We start from the raw sequence: 17,464 nt of genomic DNA on the forward strand, positions 1-17,464 counted from the left end.
CTAGATAAATTTGTGTTATTTTACTGGTAATCCATTTAAATAGTAAATATTCTCAATTCTTTGGGTTAATTTTTACTTACTTGTTGTTTTGACTCCAGTCACAGCCAAACACTGCAGCTGGATGTTTGTACTTGTGAAGAACATTGCCATCAATGGTTCGAATAATACTGAAAACAATTACAATGTGATATTATAAGGAAAAATACATTCTGGGTAGGCTATCCAAAATTAGGTTTTATTCTGTGCAAATAAACCAGAGAGCAAAAAGATATACACAAAGAATAGGAGAAACAGCCACAAACAATATTAGCCCCTGAATCACAACATTTAACTGGATGTTGATTGTACAACATCTAACTTGACTTCAGTTATCTATGTTTCTTCAGAGGGGCTTTAAAGATGTTCACTGTGGTGCATCTTTCTTGAAAGGATCTCACAGCCCAGAATCAAAGTTGTAGTCATGGCTTTAAGGTACAAATAGATCTTCATGAATTAAAGAGAAAGTTGATTGTTCTCTAAAATTTCTTTTGAACTGGAATGACACAGGTAGCAGAGGAAACAAAGGATTTTCAAGATATACTGAAACACAACATATGCAAAATTGGTTTCAATGGACATTCATGCATTTTTAGAAATGAGGTATTATACCCCTATGATAGTGCACTTGTAGTTATTTCATTCTAAAATAGTACTTTTTAGTCCTTGAAAGAACAAACTAAAAAAAAATTAAAAATTAAGACAAGTAAAGTTGGATGTCTTTTGAAAAATGTCCTCTACAGATAAGAAACCTAGAAGGATATTCTTGTCCAAATAAAAATCACTAGTTTCACTATCAGTGTGTCTTAGACACTATTCCTTTTGAAAACATTTCCTTTATATTTTACTTAAAATCATGAAAAATATACCCTAACAAGTACAGAAGAGTAATACAATTTAAGTTTTGTCCAGTAAGAAAAGGTTTTAAATTAATTACTGAGAGTGCTGTCAAAATTTATGGACTTGAGAAGTGCATTTAGCAATTTTTTTCTTCTAGTAACACTCACCAAAATCCATCACTGCTGCAGGTTGCTATTCTTTTGGAATCTTTATGACTCCAGGCAATGCAGAAGATTCCATTCTTTCCATGCTTCAAAAAATGCAAAATACCTATCAATAAGAAATAATTCACCCCCTTTTTCTCTCATCTATTGACTCATCATTTTTTACTTTATTCTCCTATGGTCTTCAGCCCTTTTCTCCCAGTACAGTGTACTGTACAAAACCACATGATAATGAGTACCCAATATAAGCTGGATGTTTGAGAATCCAAGTCCAAAACATTGGGACTATGGAGATAAGTAGTAAAACTGCTATAGCCTCCAGGATCTAAGAGGCAAAACTGGGCCAAACTGAAGAATGAGCAATCCATAACTATATAAACTTGAAGCTTAAATAAACAACACTGTGGACAATCAAGAGGGACCTTTGGGCCTTGGGGCGATGGCTTAAGGGATGTGAAGCACAAGTTGTGTTCTCTTCTGTCCTGCCAGTTGCAGGGAATGATGTGGCAAGAAACAGGAAGATTATGCAGATGAACAACTGGACTTGCCAGCAGGGTTTTGGGTGTTTTGATCATGAGTCAGTTCATACAACACCAAGCCTGCTGGCAACAAATTGCGTTCAGCTGTCTCCAAAGAGAAAAAGGATCTTAGTTCAGGAGTTCATAGGGCTCACTGAGAGAGCTTTAAACTAGTTTGGAAAGAGACCAGGGCCAGGCTTGCCGTAGAGAATGTGTAGGGAAGATGAGAACAATAGAAATCACTCGAGTAGCACTAGGAGGCTTAAGGGGCAGTACCTGGAGCAAGCACAAGCAGCCAAAGACGTAATCTCTAGACAGGACTACGGGGCATCCCTTTGTACCTCCACTGGGATGTGGACAGAATCAAATACTTCTATTAGGTGCTTGTACCCCAACACACACAGTATAGAGAACAAACTGGATGAACTTGAGATCTGTGTGCAGTCACAAGCCTTTGATGCACTGTGATTACAGAGACACAATGGGATAGCTCGCATGACTGGAATGTTGCCACAAAAGCCTACATAATGTTTAGGAAAGACAGGCCAGGAAGTCACACAGGTGGAATTTCCCCCTGTGTGAGGTAACAGGATGTATCAAGCTATCTTGGGTTGGATGATGGGCAAGTCGAGAGCTTATGGTCTGGATAAAAGACACTGTTGTGGGTGTTTGCTATAGGCTGCCTGATAGGTAAAAAGAAGTGGATGAAGCCATCTACAGCCAGCTAGAAGCAGCCCCAAAGTCACAGTCACTAGTTCTTGTGGGGCACTTCAACTACCTTCACATCTGCTGGAGAAGCAACACAGTGAAGCACAGAGTCTGAGAGGTTCCTGGAAAGTGTTAATGACAACTTCCTGTCACAGGTAGTGTAGGATCCCACAAGGAATGTTGCGCTGCTTGAATCTCATACTAACAAACAGGGAAAGACTTGTGGGAGATGTGAAGGTTGGGGGCAACCTTGGCTGTAGTGAACATTGAGATTGTGGAGTTCAGTATCAGGCAATGTGGAAGCAGGCCAGCAAGTAAGACACAATCATGAACTTCAGCAGAGCTACCTTTAGTCTCTTCAGGGATTTTCTTTGAACAGTTCCATGGGAACATGCCTTGCAGGGAAAAAGGATCCAAGAGAACCAGTTGATATTCAAGGATCACTTCCTCCAGGCTCAAGAACAATGCACCCTGATGAGCAAGAAATTGAGGAAAGGGGGCAAGAGATCTTCATGGATGACCAAGGAACTTCTGTCATTACTTAAGCTCATGTAGGAAATGCACAGGAGATAGAAGCAGGGTCAGGCCACTTGGAATTAATACAGAGGTTGGCAGAATAAGTAGAAAGGAGATAAGGAATACAAAGGCTCATCTGGAATTAAATCTGGCCAAGGATATCAAGGACAACAAGTAGTGCTTCTTCAACTCCATTAATAACAAAAGGAAAACCAAGGATAATGTAGGCCCATTACTAAACAGAGGGGGGACCCTGGTAGCAGAGGATGCAGAAAAGGCAGAGTTATTGAACACCTTCTTTACAACAGTCTTCACTGACAGAATCAGCTCTCAGAAGTCTCTGACTCAAGGGACCAGCATAGAAGAATGCTGGAAGGAAGACTTTCCCTCGATCAAGATGAACTGGGTTAGAGAACACACAGACAAACTTGACATCCACAGGCCCATGGGCCCTGACAGGATGCATCCACAAATGCTGAAAGAGTATCACCACAGTGAGGCTGCTCATGGTCGTCTTCGAAAGGAAGGCTATGGCAATCAGGAGAGGTGTCTGAGGTGAGGACTGTAAGAAAGCAAATATCATTCCAGTCTTCAAAAAGAAAGAGGAAGACCCAGGGAACCACTAGCCAATTAGCCTCACCTCAACGGATGATGAGGGGAGAGCAGTGCCTATTGCTCACCTTGACTTCATCAAGAATTTCAACACTGTCTCTCACAAAGTCCTCACAGTCAAACTCAGGAAGTGTGGACTGGATGAGTGGACAGTGAAGTGGCTGGAGAGCTGGCAGCAGATCCCAGGGAGTTGTAATTAGTAGCACAGGGTCTATTTGGAGGCCTATCACTAGTGGTGGCTCTCAAAATTCAATACCAGTCCCAGAATTGTTTAGCTTGCTCATCAATGACTTGATGAAGGGGCAGATGCCTCTTCAGCAAGTTGACTGATGACACAAAGCTGGGAGGAGTGGCCAATAACGCAGAGTGCTGTGCAGCCCTGCAGAGGGACCTTGGCAGGTTGGAGAGATGGGCAGAGAAGAACCAGCTGAAATTCAGCAAATGCAGCTGCTGGGTCCTGTAGCTGGGGAAGAATAAACTCATGTACCAGCACAGGCTGGGGCTGATCTGCTGGGAAGCAGCTCTGTGGAGAAGGCCCTGGGGGTTCTGCTGGACACCAAGCCGTCCATGAACAGCAGTGTGACCTTGTGGCCAAGAGGCCAATGGTGTCCTGGGGTGCATTAGGAAGAGCATTCCAGCAGGGCAACGGAGGTGATCCTGCTCTTCTACTCTGCCCTGGTGAGAACATATCTGGAGTATTGTGCCCAGTTTTGTCCTCCTCAGTTTAAGAGACATACGGAACTTGTGGAGAGGGCTCAATAGGGGTCAACAAAAATGATTTCTCTAACAAGAAAAGGCTGAGAGAGCTGGGCCTATTCAATCTTGAGAAGTCACAACTGAGAGGTGGTCATCAATGTCTGTCAGTATCTGCTGGGAGCATGCCAAGAGGATGGAGCCAGGCTCTGCTCAGTAGTGCCAAGCAAGAGGCAATGGGCAGAACCTGATACACAGGAAGTTCCAACTGAACATGAGGAAGAATTTCTCTATTGTGTAAGTGACCAAGCACTGGAACAGATTGTCCTGAGAGGTTGGGGAGTCTCCCTCTCTGGAGATATTCCAGAATCATCTGGATACAATCCTGTGCAAAGTGTTCTAGGATGACCCTGCTTGAGTAGGAAGGTTGGACCAGATGACTCCCTGTTGTCCCTTCCAACGTTAATCATTCAGTGATTCTGAATAAAGGTTAGTTACTTGTTGGAATAACGAAGTATGTGGGCATTAAAAATTGTGGTATGAGAAAATTTAATTGGGATGTGTATCAGGACCAGTATTACAGAAAAGATATTTAGTAGCACAAATGCCAATATCAGTATTAGAATGCCAGAACTCCTGAAGGTAGGTATATTTGTTTTCTGCTCATGCCTCTCCTCACTCCCCCACCTCTCTTCTTAAAGAGCATCCCTTATACATTGATGCAGAACCTATACTTAAATGATTATGTCTGTATAATCTAAAGATCATAGTTATATACTGGGAATACACAAAATAGTGTAAAATACTACAGAATAATATTACACAACTCCTTCTGCCAATAAAAAAGATACTACTATTTCAGGACTTAAAAATGCCTGGATAAATTTCAGGTAATACAAGGCAAGCCACTAAATGAGTCATACTGCTCAGTGTGCTGCAAAATGGAGCCTTATTGATCTAGACTTCAGGTACTGAAAGTTTTTTTCTGGCCTTTATGTTTGAAAACACAGCTTTCATTTTGATGCTGAGTCTGTACGTCTATATATGTTTACACAGTTGAAGAATCAGCAATGCTTTTGCCATGTATCCCTACAGGACCAGTTTTAAGATAATGGAGTCGATCTGGTGCTTCACCACTCTCATATCACAAACCCAGTCTGAGAAAGTAAAAATACTTCTGCCACACATGTAAACTGGCACCTAGATAACTCCATAGATTTTTATACTATAGCACCTTTTAAAAACGTATGTACTTTGGCCATCTCTATTTATGGACACTAGAGGAAATGACTAACTTACATATCATATAGACAAAAAAGTAGTTATCTCATCTTACCTCATTGAATCTGGTTATCATTTTGCCTTTTCGAACATCCCAGATAAAGCCGCCATTTCTGGATGTTCCACCCGCTATGCAGTTCAGATTTCCTTTAAAGAAAGATGTTTGTAAAATATTACAATAATTATAAAATCACAATATTGTTTGGCAGTGGTTTTACTTTAAATTGAAGAAATGTAATATGAACATAAGACATCAATGGTACATGAACATGAGTTTTCCATAGTTTAAGGCCAGCATTTGCTACTAAGTCATAAACATCAATTTCAGTGAAAGCCTGACGTGTTTTTCTGCATTCCTGTTTTGAGGAATGGTCAAATAAAAATTGTATTGCTGTAAAAAGTGTCTTAATGCCTGCTAAAAGTCTTGCATGTGAGAAATTAATGATCGTGATGCATATGACTCAAACTGAAAGAGAGGCAACCTTAGTGTTTCAAGCCTAAAGTTGTAGCAACTAAAGCACTTTCCTTTGAAGTTCCCTATATATAAAGACAAATCATAATAATGAGAGAGAGCACCTAATAGTATTTTGTTTCCTTGAACTTGCACCACTGCTGCACCTAAGAACATCAAGAATGTACCTGAATCTGTAACCACACTCTACAGGGTGGAAAATCTGAGTGGAAAACTCCACAGTGAGAACCGGAAAATTCAATTCAGGTCTAATCCAAAAGCCACCAAAGTCTCCTCACCGCAGTGACTCTCTATCCCAATATACCTATGCTTTTCATTAAATAACAGATTTATAGGAAAGTTTTGACTTATTTTATTCCAAGCTTCAGATGGAAAAAAGACAATCTATGCAGGAGGAGTCTAGCAAGGTAAATGAATAAAATGGAAATAAACTCAGGTAGAAGAATGATGGAGGAGGAAAAAGAAAAAAGGAGTAATAACTTTTTTCAAAGGTCTTCTGAGACCAAAGAAATGGGGGCATGCATTAGATTACATATTAGGAACAAAGTACAAGGCAGATAGGAACTGTCTGGGAGTAAGATGAAAGAAGCACCAAAAGTTCTGGCTGGGAGGGACAGGAGCTTTTGGACAGGGTGCTCAGGAACAAAATTGAAGCATGTACTTCCAATTTACTTAAAAAAAAAAAAAAACAACCAAAACCAAAAGTAACAAACTACACCCTTCCTGCAGCAAACAAACTATTGATTCAATGTGCGATACAACTAAACACTGAATTTAAACTTCAAAATTAAATAATCAAGAATAAGCACTGTATTTCATATTTCCATCATTTCCATATAGCAAGAAAAATTATTTGTGAAGATGTATATAAGGTGCAAGAGACTCTCTGAAATGAAGAACTGCAAATTTATTTCACATATGCAGACTACATTAAGATTCCCACCTCAATATTTTTCTTCTGTCACTTATTATTTCTTAAGAGTTTAAAAGTGCAGGTGAGAAGAGAGAGATGAATTATTTAGATTTTAAAAAAATACATCTGCTGTGCAAAGAAATAAAACATGACAGGAAAGTCAACTTATTGTTAACTATTGACAACTACCAGGAGTGTATTTTCAGGTACACCAAAAGGAATTACAGAACAGCTTTGAAAACAAAATTTCCCAGTGAGTCCAGTGATTTGTCTAAGAAAAAGTAGATGCTTTGCAGAAAAGACACTTCCTATTCTAATAAGGTTAAAGCAGAGTTTTTCAGTGATTAGGATCCTACACAAAGAAGGAAGAAAAAGAGCTAAATACACATGTTCTACTATTTCAGCACAAAATATAATCTGAATTCCTTTAAGTAGCTGCTTCTCATGCAAAGCAGGATATTTTGTCAACTGCATAATGCCATGTTTGAAATGTTACAGAGATTTTTCTCCATTCTGAGTATGAAATACTGGGAGCATTACTCAGAAGGGTAAGCTTCAGCAAGGTGTGAAGCATTGAATTCTACTGGTTTCACAGATAATGAAGTTTTGTTTAAACCTTAGAAGATGCCTTTCTATATAAAACTAATACTTTTATATAACAAATTCTGCAGTTAATGCTAATTCAAAGAACACTTAGACATACAGCAAAATATTCTTACCTGGAGCCCAAGAAATGGAATAAATAACCCCCTCATTACCAGGAGATGTATAAACTGCTGATAAAGTATTTATGTCCCAAACTTTTATTGTGCCATCAAATGAAGCTGTAGCAAGAAGATCAGGGTTATCAGGTTTGAATTTGCAATCAAAGATGGTCTCAACATGTCCCTTAAATGAAACAAATATTTAATCCATTTTTATTACATTTGTTTTTCTTCATAAATCCAACTCTAGATCAAACTCTAAAATACACTGCATTTAATTTAATTGTCAGGTCAATTAAAAGTTCCAAAACCCTTTTGTATTTAGGCTTATCAGTCAAAATAAAAGGCATAAACTAACTTAGATTGTAACATGCTCTTTCGTAGATTATCATTAAAACCAGAAAAATTCTTTCCTGAAACCACAGGGTATACAATGCCAGAAACTTGTTAGCATTTTCTGTTCAAAATATGTTGATAAAATATTGAATTAAAAAGCTAAGTAAAAAACAAACTTAATTTTTTAAAACAGGAACAGTTTTTCCCTTTTGGTAAAAAGTACCTGATTGAAAAAAATAAAGCTCTGTATGTTGAATATGTTCTACAAGTTGTCTAGTGCTGCACTGAATATTCTGTGTTTCTAGATACAGTCTATGCTCTATTGCAGCTTAAACCTCAATCCATCAGAGTTTTAATATATCAATTGGTTGTTTTCCAAGACATGCATGTAGAATTTAGGTTGATAAATATATGAAATGCAAGTATTATGTAAGAATTTTTTTTAAGCCTCAGTTACTTTACATAACCAAATCCAATAAAAATGGAAAGAGAAAACCAACCAGCAGCCTCTACTCAAATGCATAGAGGAGTACAGCTGAAAATTGTTTGGGCTTTGTTTGTTTGGGGTTTTCTTTTAGTGAAAAGGGAACTTGGAAAGGGGAAAAGAGAAATATCCTCAAGAACCTCAATAACCAAAAGCCTGGTGAAGAAAAGGGTCATCTAAAATATGTTAAACCTGTTTCTGAATTTCAGCTTCAAAGGAAATTTAATAATACTTTGTAATGTTAAACTGAGTGGATTCATCATATAGCTCTCTGATTTGACTCAAACTTTTATTCTGAATTATAGAAAACCCAGTAGAGAAAATTTCTGAGAAGGTCATCAAACTAAAATTTCAGTTAAAAAAATAAATAAACTAAAAACAAGTAAATCTGTAAATCTTTATTTCTGTTTTTAAAAAACTTGCCAGAATACTTCCAGCAGAATTCAGTAATTTCCAATAAAGGATTACTTTAAACTTCAGAACTGTCATTTTGTTTCCTAGAAATCTGGGCTCTTTTTAACAATAGAAACTGCTGTACAGTACTGCAAAGACTTCATTCTCCATTTTTTTGCTGTTAGAAGAAAGTGCATAAGCCAAATAAACTCTCTGTCCAAAGACAGAGATGAACCATACCAAATCTCTAAGGAAATCCCACTTTTTGGCTCCCATGTCATAAAGCCCCACTCCACCATCCATGAAGCAACAGACGGTATGACCAGGAGGAAGAGAAAATGCTTGGTTTTGGGTTAAAGTTGGAGGAGGAACAGCCTCACTTGTTGAAGATGTATGGTGATTTTTAGTAGGATACTGTGATGAACATGCTTAACAATATAAAGCAAAAGACAAAGAGAGAAGATTATTTCTTATTTCAATAATAAGTGAAATTATAAAGAGTAAAACGCTTGTATTCTAATAAGATTTAAAACAAAAGAAATGGAGAATTCCTGTATGAAGCCTGGCCTACTAAAGAAGGACCTTATAAAGTACTTGATCCTTTATCATTTGTCTAATCCACTAGCAGCAGAAGGTACTTTCATTAAGAACTAAATAGCTGACCAATGCTACAGAGATTGATCTGAACTCATAAATAAGATTTTCTTAAGTTGCAGCCATTACAATGAATAACAATCAAAATTACACTTACACTTTTTTTTTGGAGGAGAGCTTAGCACATGCAAGCCATGGAAACCAGTTTGCTTCAATTTAAAATTATCTATAGGTGTTGTACGTGAAACATTCCAAACACGTAACACACCAACCTGAGAATCTGAAGTTTAAAAAAACAAAACAAAACACAGAGGTATGTGGTTTGATGACTGATTTATACAAAAATACAGCAGTGAATTAAACTTCAAGTCCTAAGAATAATTTTATAAGCGGGCACTGCCAACTCCATAGAATCATAGAATAGTTAGGGCTGGAGGGAACCTCTGGAGATCACCTAGTGTAACGTCCATGGCATCCTATTTATCCTCCATTCACCACCATGGTCATATCACTACTAATAGCAATCATTATTAACATTAGCTATTTAAACACTGATAAATTATACCTCTATTTTTATGAAATATTCTGCCAGTCTTAATTTCTTTATTCGTTAGTTCAACCTGAGCCGTAATGTCTATGATGTAGAAAAGAGGCAGGAAACAGATTGCTTTCTTCTTTTCATTTTTTAAATCTTTGAAGTGACAACAATTAGTACAATGCATTTTTATTCCTATTGCCAAAGGAATTAATATTTTTTTTGCTAAAGGGTGCATCAGGAAAATATTATTTAGCAAATTGTAGAAAGTCACATATTTATGTAGCTAAAACTTTTAAAACATGAAAAAACTGCTCAGTGTAGTTTTATTATTTTCTGGTTTTGTGTTATGGTCTTTTTTATGTACAATTCATGTGTGCTTTTACTTGTAAAAATATTATGAAACAGAAAAATCTAACTTGGAGTATCAGTTTTTGAAGATTCAGCCCTGTATTTGTTATCTTTGTATAAATCAGGAAATAAAAGCCTTACCTCCAGTTATAAACATTCCAGGTGCACTAGAAACCCAGGCTAAACACTGAACAGATGCTGCTGCACTGGGAAAACTAAAAGTTGTGATACAGGACAGAGATTCAGAATCAACTAGTCGAATACCATTATGTAAATTAGCAACAAGAAGGTAATCAGTTGACAAAGGGTCCCACTCCAGAGCAGTAACTGGATCCTCTTCATCTGTTCCTTCAAGACACTCTGGTCTTAAGACATGTTTCTGATTTTTAGAACCTTTAAAGTGCACAAGAAAACAGGTTATTTAAAAATTAAATCAAATACATACTTTCAATAGTTTCAAGATTGGCAAAAATAATTTTTAACTCTCTCCCTGAAATTTTCACTAGCCTGCTCTCTTGTCTGCAGCAGTGAAATTAATGAAGCTGTCTTGGCAATATTGGACTTAAAGTATTATTTTTTCTATCAGATTCAACTTTATGTTTAGTACAGCAAGAAACAGAAGCAGCTGTCAGATTTATAAGCACAATTTTATAGAAAAGGAAAGCATGTTAAATCACATACATTGTTCTAAGAATTTCTGTGAGTAAAGACCTGCAGCACAGTATAAAATACAAGCCAATTTGAGTGCAAGTAAATCTTCATACCACAGCATATACAGGCAAAATAAAGGCAGTAGGAATCAGAAAAACACTCTGGCAGTAAAGGCTTATTCTAAAGAACTGCCTTTAGACTTTTTTCTTCTTTAAAACTGTGTGTGCAGCTATGAAGTGTTTATAGATTCTGCAGCCAACACAGACAGACCATTAAGTATGTAGTCTGACACCCAAAAAAGGTGACGTTTCACTTGATGATCCATATTTTTGAAACCCAAATTTTTTTAATATCATATTTATCTCCCACTTTTTATTTTTACAGAGGTTAATCTTAGTTGTATAAGACAGAGTACAGTCCAAATGAAATAGATCTGTATTTTTGAAGTGGTGATCTTAAAAAAAAATTACTGTTTTTCTAGACATAAGGAATTGACAACTTTCATTATTCATAGATAGACTTCATGAAAAATATCAGTCTGATAAATACTTAGATGTCATCATATTAAAATTGATTTCTTTTTCCCAGTGCCAGTGCTAACTCAGCCAACACTACAGAAGCAAGGGAATCTATTCTCTGTGACATCCTGAGTGACAACTTAGTAGAGTGAACTGAAGGAAAATAAATTTTGCATGGCTGTTGGAGAACAACTCTATGTAAAATTAACACATTATTTAAAAAACAGTTTTTCTCATAGACTTGAAAATCAATTTTTATTCAAGGAAGAAGTAGTCAGGAAAAAATTCAAATAGTCAATCTAATACAGATATCTGCCTTTAAAGAAAACTATGAAAACAAGTGAAATTTTACCTTCAAATGAGCATATCAACATGACACCTTCTTAGCAGAGAACTAGAATGTTTATAAAGTATGCACAAAAGTGTGTGGTGGATTTCAGACAAAAAGAGAGAAATATTTACCCATCTCTCCTTTGACAGAACAGAACCATGAAGATAATATTAAGTATGAGGTGAGATTCTACCAATAAAATTGCAGAGGATTCTAGAATATGAAACAGAGCACTCCAGAACAAATGCAAAAGTAGGAAAGTAAACAAAATATTCAAGTCTTTCCAATCAGAAAAATAAACTTGCAGGAAAATATAGTTCAGTAGAAGATCATGGCTGTTACCATTTGCAAAAAAAAAAAAAAATATTTACTGCAGTTGTGAAAAAAATGTAGTCTTATCTTGGTCTCAAAAGGCAGGAGACATAAAGAAAATGCTCTGAATTCTTTATCTAAGAAAGTATATTTTTGTGATATGGAAGGAATAGGAATATTGTGAATCAAAAAAAATGTTATGTATGCACCTACATTATAGAATCTAATTTTAAAAAGTGAAGAATTACATATGGAGAAACAAGAGATACATACATAAAAGTAAATATTTTGTCATATGAGTTTTTACCTGATTGAAAAATAGATAGGCTCCCATCAGTATGTCCAAATACCACCTTTCCTTTTTTCTTTGGATGCCATCTAAACAGACTGATATCTGACAAGAAACTATGTGCTTCTCTGTGCACAGTTACCCCGCTGTCAGGTCCTGAGATAGTCCAAATGTACAGTGGACCTCTGTGCGACACAAATGCAACTGCATCACCTGCATTCCAGCACCAGCCAAGGGATGCAGGAATTCCTGAAACATACAGGTAAACCTTTTAAGAACCAGGACACAAGATTCAGGTAATATTCCTTGACCCAGTATCAGCAATTGTCCTGAAAAACAGTAGAAATAATTTTTCTACATAGAAGTTGCTAGACTGAAATTTAGAGAAGTGTGTGAACATCTTATGGTGCAAAAGTAAACTAGACTTCCAGAGGCAGGAAGTAAAATAATTTCACAAATTACTTTTATGCTACTTTAATGGGCCATATTTCATGATATCTATACTTCATCAGTGCCAAAGACAATCACACATTTGAATGAGGATAAGCCTAATCCTGCAAACAATACTTTCATTCATTCAGAATTTCATTCACTACTATGCTTTGCTGTAAGTTATTTTCTACTAAGATAGTAAAATACTGAGAATTTCAAAATGCCTGTTTTAGTAAAATACAATGACATTTAGAGATAAATCTAACAGAAGCAGATATTTTTGACAATATCAGATATTTTAGTTCCATAATAAAAGGGAATTCTTGATAGCTTTCTTCTGGATACATGACAGTTTTAATTCCATTGCCTAATATCTAACTGTAGGCAGTCCCATTTAAGAATTTTGATCTTAATGTCTCCAACCCTCATAATCCTCATAACTTAATAATGTGTGCCTGAAGGAATAAATGACAGTAAGACAAATTTCTCAAGCTGAAAACTTAAAACTGCATTTAGACACTTTTATGTGGCAGTGTAAAAGGGGCTAAAAGAGAAATCAATAGAAGGTTTAAACATATTATCTTAATTTAGTTTCTAAAAATAAGAAAATATTAATAACATTTCTTCATGTGTAGTCATTGGCCAAAGCAGATTTTTAAACAAGCCATGTACTGAAAAATAAGTACCAGCATTTATATTTATGCATAAACTGATACAATAGTTCTTTTGGAATAGATTAAATCACTGTGGAGTTTTCTTTTGCATGATATGGAAGATATAATTTCTTTTGCATGATATGGAAGATATAAAAGATTTCCAGAGGTATCCCTAAATGCTCTGGAGAAAAAAGAGTAGGGAGTCCCAAAATAATTTATTAGATCCTGAGATTCTAACTGTTCTTGGTTTGCACCCACTTTCCAAGAATGAAAATGTAGGAGTCCTGATGAGGATACCTGATGAAACTGACTGTAAGAACAGAAATACAGGTACTGGTTTGGACTGGCATAAATCAGAACTGGATACAGAATTGTAACTGTAACACAGATGCTTAATCCCCTAGATTTGTAATACAATTTCCAGCTGTTTCAAGGCCTGGGACAAGATTCAGGTATACAAGCATTAGGGTATTTAAACAAAAGCTGCTGTTCAAATTCACTGATGATTTATACCTGAATCTGTTAAGGCTACCTTTTATTTGCTTTCATTTAGCTAAAGTCATTGTGAAATATATTATTTTAAAATTTAATTGTTTATCCTTTTATACAGTGATGAAAATAATGTTGGTTTTGGGATTTTTTTCTCCCCTGCTCAACATGAAATCACTAGCAAAGTTAATTCTTGAACTGGTTAAGTTCTTTAGAGAAAAAGAATGTCTTTCTTTACCAAATGCAAGATGGTTGAAGGCAATTTAGTCAAACACACTATCATTATTTTCTAGAATGAACTGCAACCAATCTGACAAGAATATTGTCAGATTGTGCTAGGCAATTATTATTGTGTAAGGCAATTATTAAAACTCCAACCTACCAACTATACAGTTTACGCTTTATCAAGTATTTCTTATACCCATGGATCAAGCTGTATGGATAAAACAGGTCTCCATGTCTAAAATACCTTTTGTATTGTCCAGCTTGGCCACAACTTTCTGTTCATTCACATTCCATATGATCACTAAACTATCTGCACTGGCACTTGCAAACACGTCAGGGTTGTGGGGACACCAAGATATGGCTGTGATTGTCTTCTTGTGCTCAGACATAATCGCATGGAGCTTGAATTCATTGTATCGGTGATCCAGCTAAACAAATAGTAAAATTCATTTTAGAAATACATTTTTTGTAAACTTGCTTTAAATACCTCTGGGTTGGAGAATACTTCATATAACAATATTAGAGGTATGGATGAATTTATAGTACATTTAACTATTGCCAGTACCTCACATCTCAATAAATAAATTCTCATATATTTGACTAGGAAAGAAAGGTTGCCTGATGTTAAACTACGCAAAAACCAGTTTAATGGCTATCTTCCTGTCACTTATGAATTATTATAGTTCATTTAGAAGTGTACTCAAACAATCCTAAAATGCTTTATTTATAGGCATGGTAACAATAATTTAGTAATCTCCAAGGGGGTAAACAGGAAATAATATAAAACTGTTCTCATTTTTTAAATTACTTAGTACAGTTAAAAATAACTTATTTAAAAAATGCCCAAATATGGCACAATTAATTGTGGTCATTTTAATCCTACTACCTGTATAATTCTTAAAATTAAAGTAAGTACATCCTTTTTTTGCTCACATATTTCTCAATCTGAAAATTCTATGTCACAGCATTTCTGTTTTTTACTTAGGTGTTGATATACAGCAACTGCAAACTTCAGAAGACCATAGTGCTGAGGTGTTTGGGCTCCAAATTAAATAAAGGTGGGTCACTGAATCTGCAACTTTGAACCATTTTAATCTACTGTGCAAAAGACTATTTTTTACTACAGCTTCAAATGGAATTGTTGAATTACTTCATTTCTCCCTCAGAACCCAGTCTTCTATCACTGAGCTCCACTCATCTCAAATGGTTGCTGCACTGTAAGCCTGTCTTCTAAAAATAATTCTTGACACACAACTTCAAGGGTATATTGAATGGAATATTGAGCTTTACACAGACATCTTCTCAGCAGCAACCATACTTGCAAAAGCATTGCAGAAACATTTGTTGAAAGGATTCAAAGTGAGATCAACAACAATGTAAAAGTGTAAGTAATCTGATAAACAAGAATCATCTTGATAAACAAGAATAAACTTACCTGATAAATGTAAACAGCAAGGGTAGCGCAGTAGGCAAATCTGTTCCCACTAGCTGCACATATATCCTTGTTCCATGGCTGACATCCAGCAGCTAAAAGTCCCACTTGTTTCACATGTGACATTTTTGCCTTTAAAACATAAATTCATTAGACTCCAAGATGACAGAATATTAAAGAATAGAATAATACATTTTTGTTCCCATAAAAAATTTACAAATGTCTACTTTAAAAATATAACTCTGCTAAGATGCAAATGAATGTATCTGAAATAAAGACAAGCAGGTGTTCAGAGGCTTCAGTGCTACACAAGAAAGGGTGCCTAATACCATTCTCAACAATTCAGCTGGAAGAAAGGGGGGGGGGGGGGGGGGGGGGCGAAGGGTCCCACCCCTAAAAATTCAATACTTCTTGATTTGTACTAGCTGAAACTGTTCATCATGTCCATTTTCTTCTGTGGTCTGGTTCAATACCTTCTCTATTACAGTTTAATGCCTCCTCTGCTCTCCCATTCATCTCCCACTGACAGCCAGACAAAATAAACCATATACTAATAGTTTTAAGGAAAACCAATGTAGAAAGGTCTTCAAACCATTTGCATAGAACAACTCTTTATCATATCATCCTCCTTATTATCATCCTTTCTGAAGAAATTTTCTAAATTGTCTAAATTTTTTCTAAATTTTCTTAATAATTTCTGCTTAACAAAAAACATTGAAGTGAGCTGTGAAAAACCAAAAGCAAAGCTTAGGGTAACATTACTGTAAGGCAGACTATGATTTCTCTGTCCAAAACAAGTCTCACAGTACCAGCTGTGCTCAGACTGACAAAACTGACTTCAACATAAAGATGCGAGAAATGCTTTGCTGGGCCAGACCAATTATTTACCTAGCCCGTACTTCATTCAGGATGATGTCAACATGTTACCTAGTAAAAGAATATCTCAAGGTCCCATTTATGCTGTGGATAGATTAATGGACTGAGGGACATTAGGTGGAAAAATATTGCATGGAATATGGAGGTTGACATCTTTAGATCAAAGAGCTAAGACTATAATCCTGAAAGAGGAGGAGAGCTATGTTAAATTTACCAAGTGTTAGGTACCATTTGAAGCTCCACAAAGGAAAGGGAATTAATGAGAAATGAGACTTCAAAAGCAATCAAGTATTTTGAGGGAGCAACTGTTGATGAAGTACAAGGGTCGGTTACTCAATGCATGGCTGTGTAATAGTTTAGCACAGATATGTTGCTGTAATCAGTCTTGACCTACTTGATGTCTAATGTAAAGAGGAGGAAATATTATTCTGCATGATAGTAGTATTAAGGCACATGCAGAACAAACTTTATACAGGGGTTGCAGTAGTGATCTACAGTACCCAAAGGAACCTATTGGTCACTATCAACTAAAAATTGGTTGCCTAAATATTATCAAAATTTTATTTTAATGCATTTATACTAGGGATAAAAATAAAGTTGAATTATTAATTTTATTTTTAATTTTTCTCCTCTGCTTGATGTATCTGCCTAGCAGGTAAACAGTAATGAATAATTATAGGTAGCAAATTGCATATCATGTTTCTCTCACTTTGGAAAATGTGGAAAAAAAGAAAAACTTGAGAGTGACGTATTTTGGGGGCTTCTTTAGCAGAAGATCAGGATTAGTTGAATGTTTGAGACTGATATCTCTCAAAGATATCACTGACCCAAGTTAAAGTTCTTAAAAATTCTGAGTGAGTACCAAACGACTGAAGGAAATGAAATTCTCACATGTAGCCTTTGAAAATTTTGGTGAAAGGGACTGCAACAGCAGAACAGAAATATACAGAAAATCAAGTTACAAGATGCAGCTTTGTTGCAGACTAGGGCTTTGGCTATTAGACTTCCTTTCTGTCTGTCAATAATATTCATTCTTCCAACTTCTGCAGCAAATTAGAGATTCCAGAGAGAACATTTCTATAAATTGCATAATCTTGCAGCTT

At 36.0% G+C, this 17,464-nt stretch overlaps 1 protein-coding gene across 1 annotated transcript in view; it reads right to left on the reverse strand.

Moving 5' to 3' along the window:
- Window positions 1-17,464, reverse strand: part of WDR17 (WD repeat domain 17) — a gene marked incomplete at its 3' end in the record, with an annotated part of 42,223 nt that overhangs the window by 19,328 nt on the left and 5,431 nt on the right. The window contains exons 2-11 of the mRNA XM_084204180.1: window positions 15,489-15,617; window positions 14,298-14,481; window positions 12,270-12,500; window positions 10,292-10,543; window positions 9,422-9,544; window positions 8,911-9,098; window positions 7,473-7,641; window positions 5,424-5,515; window positions 1,044-1,126; window positions 81-167 (exon numbers count right to left, since the gene is read on the reverse strand). Of these exons, the coding sequence (XP_084060306.1) occupies window positions 81-167; window positions 1,044-1,126; window positions 5,424-5,515; window positions 7,473-7,641; window positions 8,911-9,098; window positions 9,422-9,544; window positions 10,292-10,543; window positions 12,270-12,500; window positions 14,298-14,481; window positions 15,489-15,617 (1,538 nt within the window). The remainder of the gene's footprint in view (window positions 1-80; window positions 168-1,043; window positions 1,127-5,423; window positions 5,516-7,472; window positions 7,642-8,910; window positions 9,099-9,421; window positions 9,545-10,291; window positions 10,544-12,269; window positions 12,501-14,297; window positions 14,482-15,488; window positions 15,618-17,464) is intronic.

Source organism: Fringilla coelebs (assembly GCF_963513975.1).
Source record: "Fringilla coelebs genome assembly, chromosome: 4".
Taxonomy (NCBI): domain Eukaryota; kingdom Metazoa; phylum Chordata; class Aves; order Passeriformes; family Fringillidae; genus Fringilla; species Fringilla coelebs.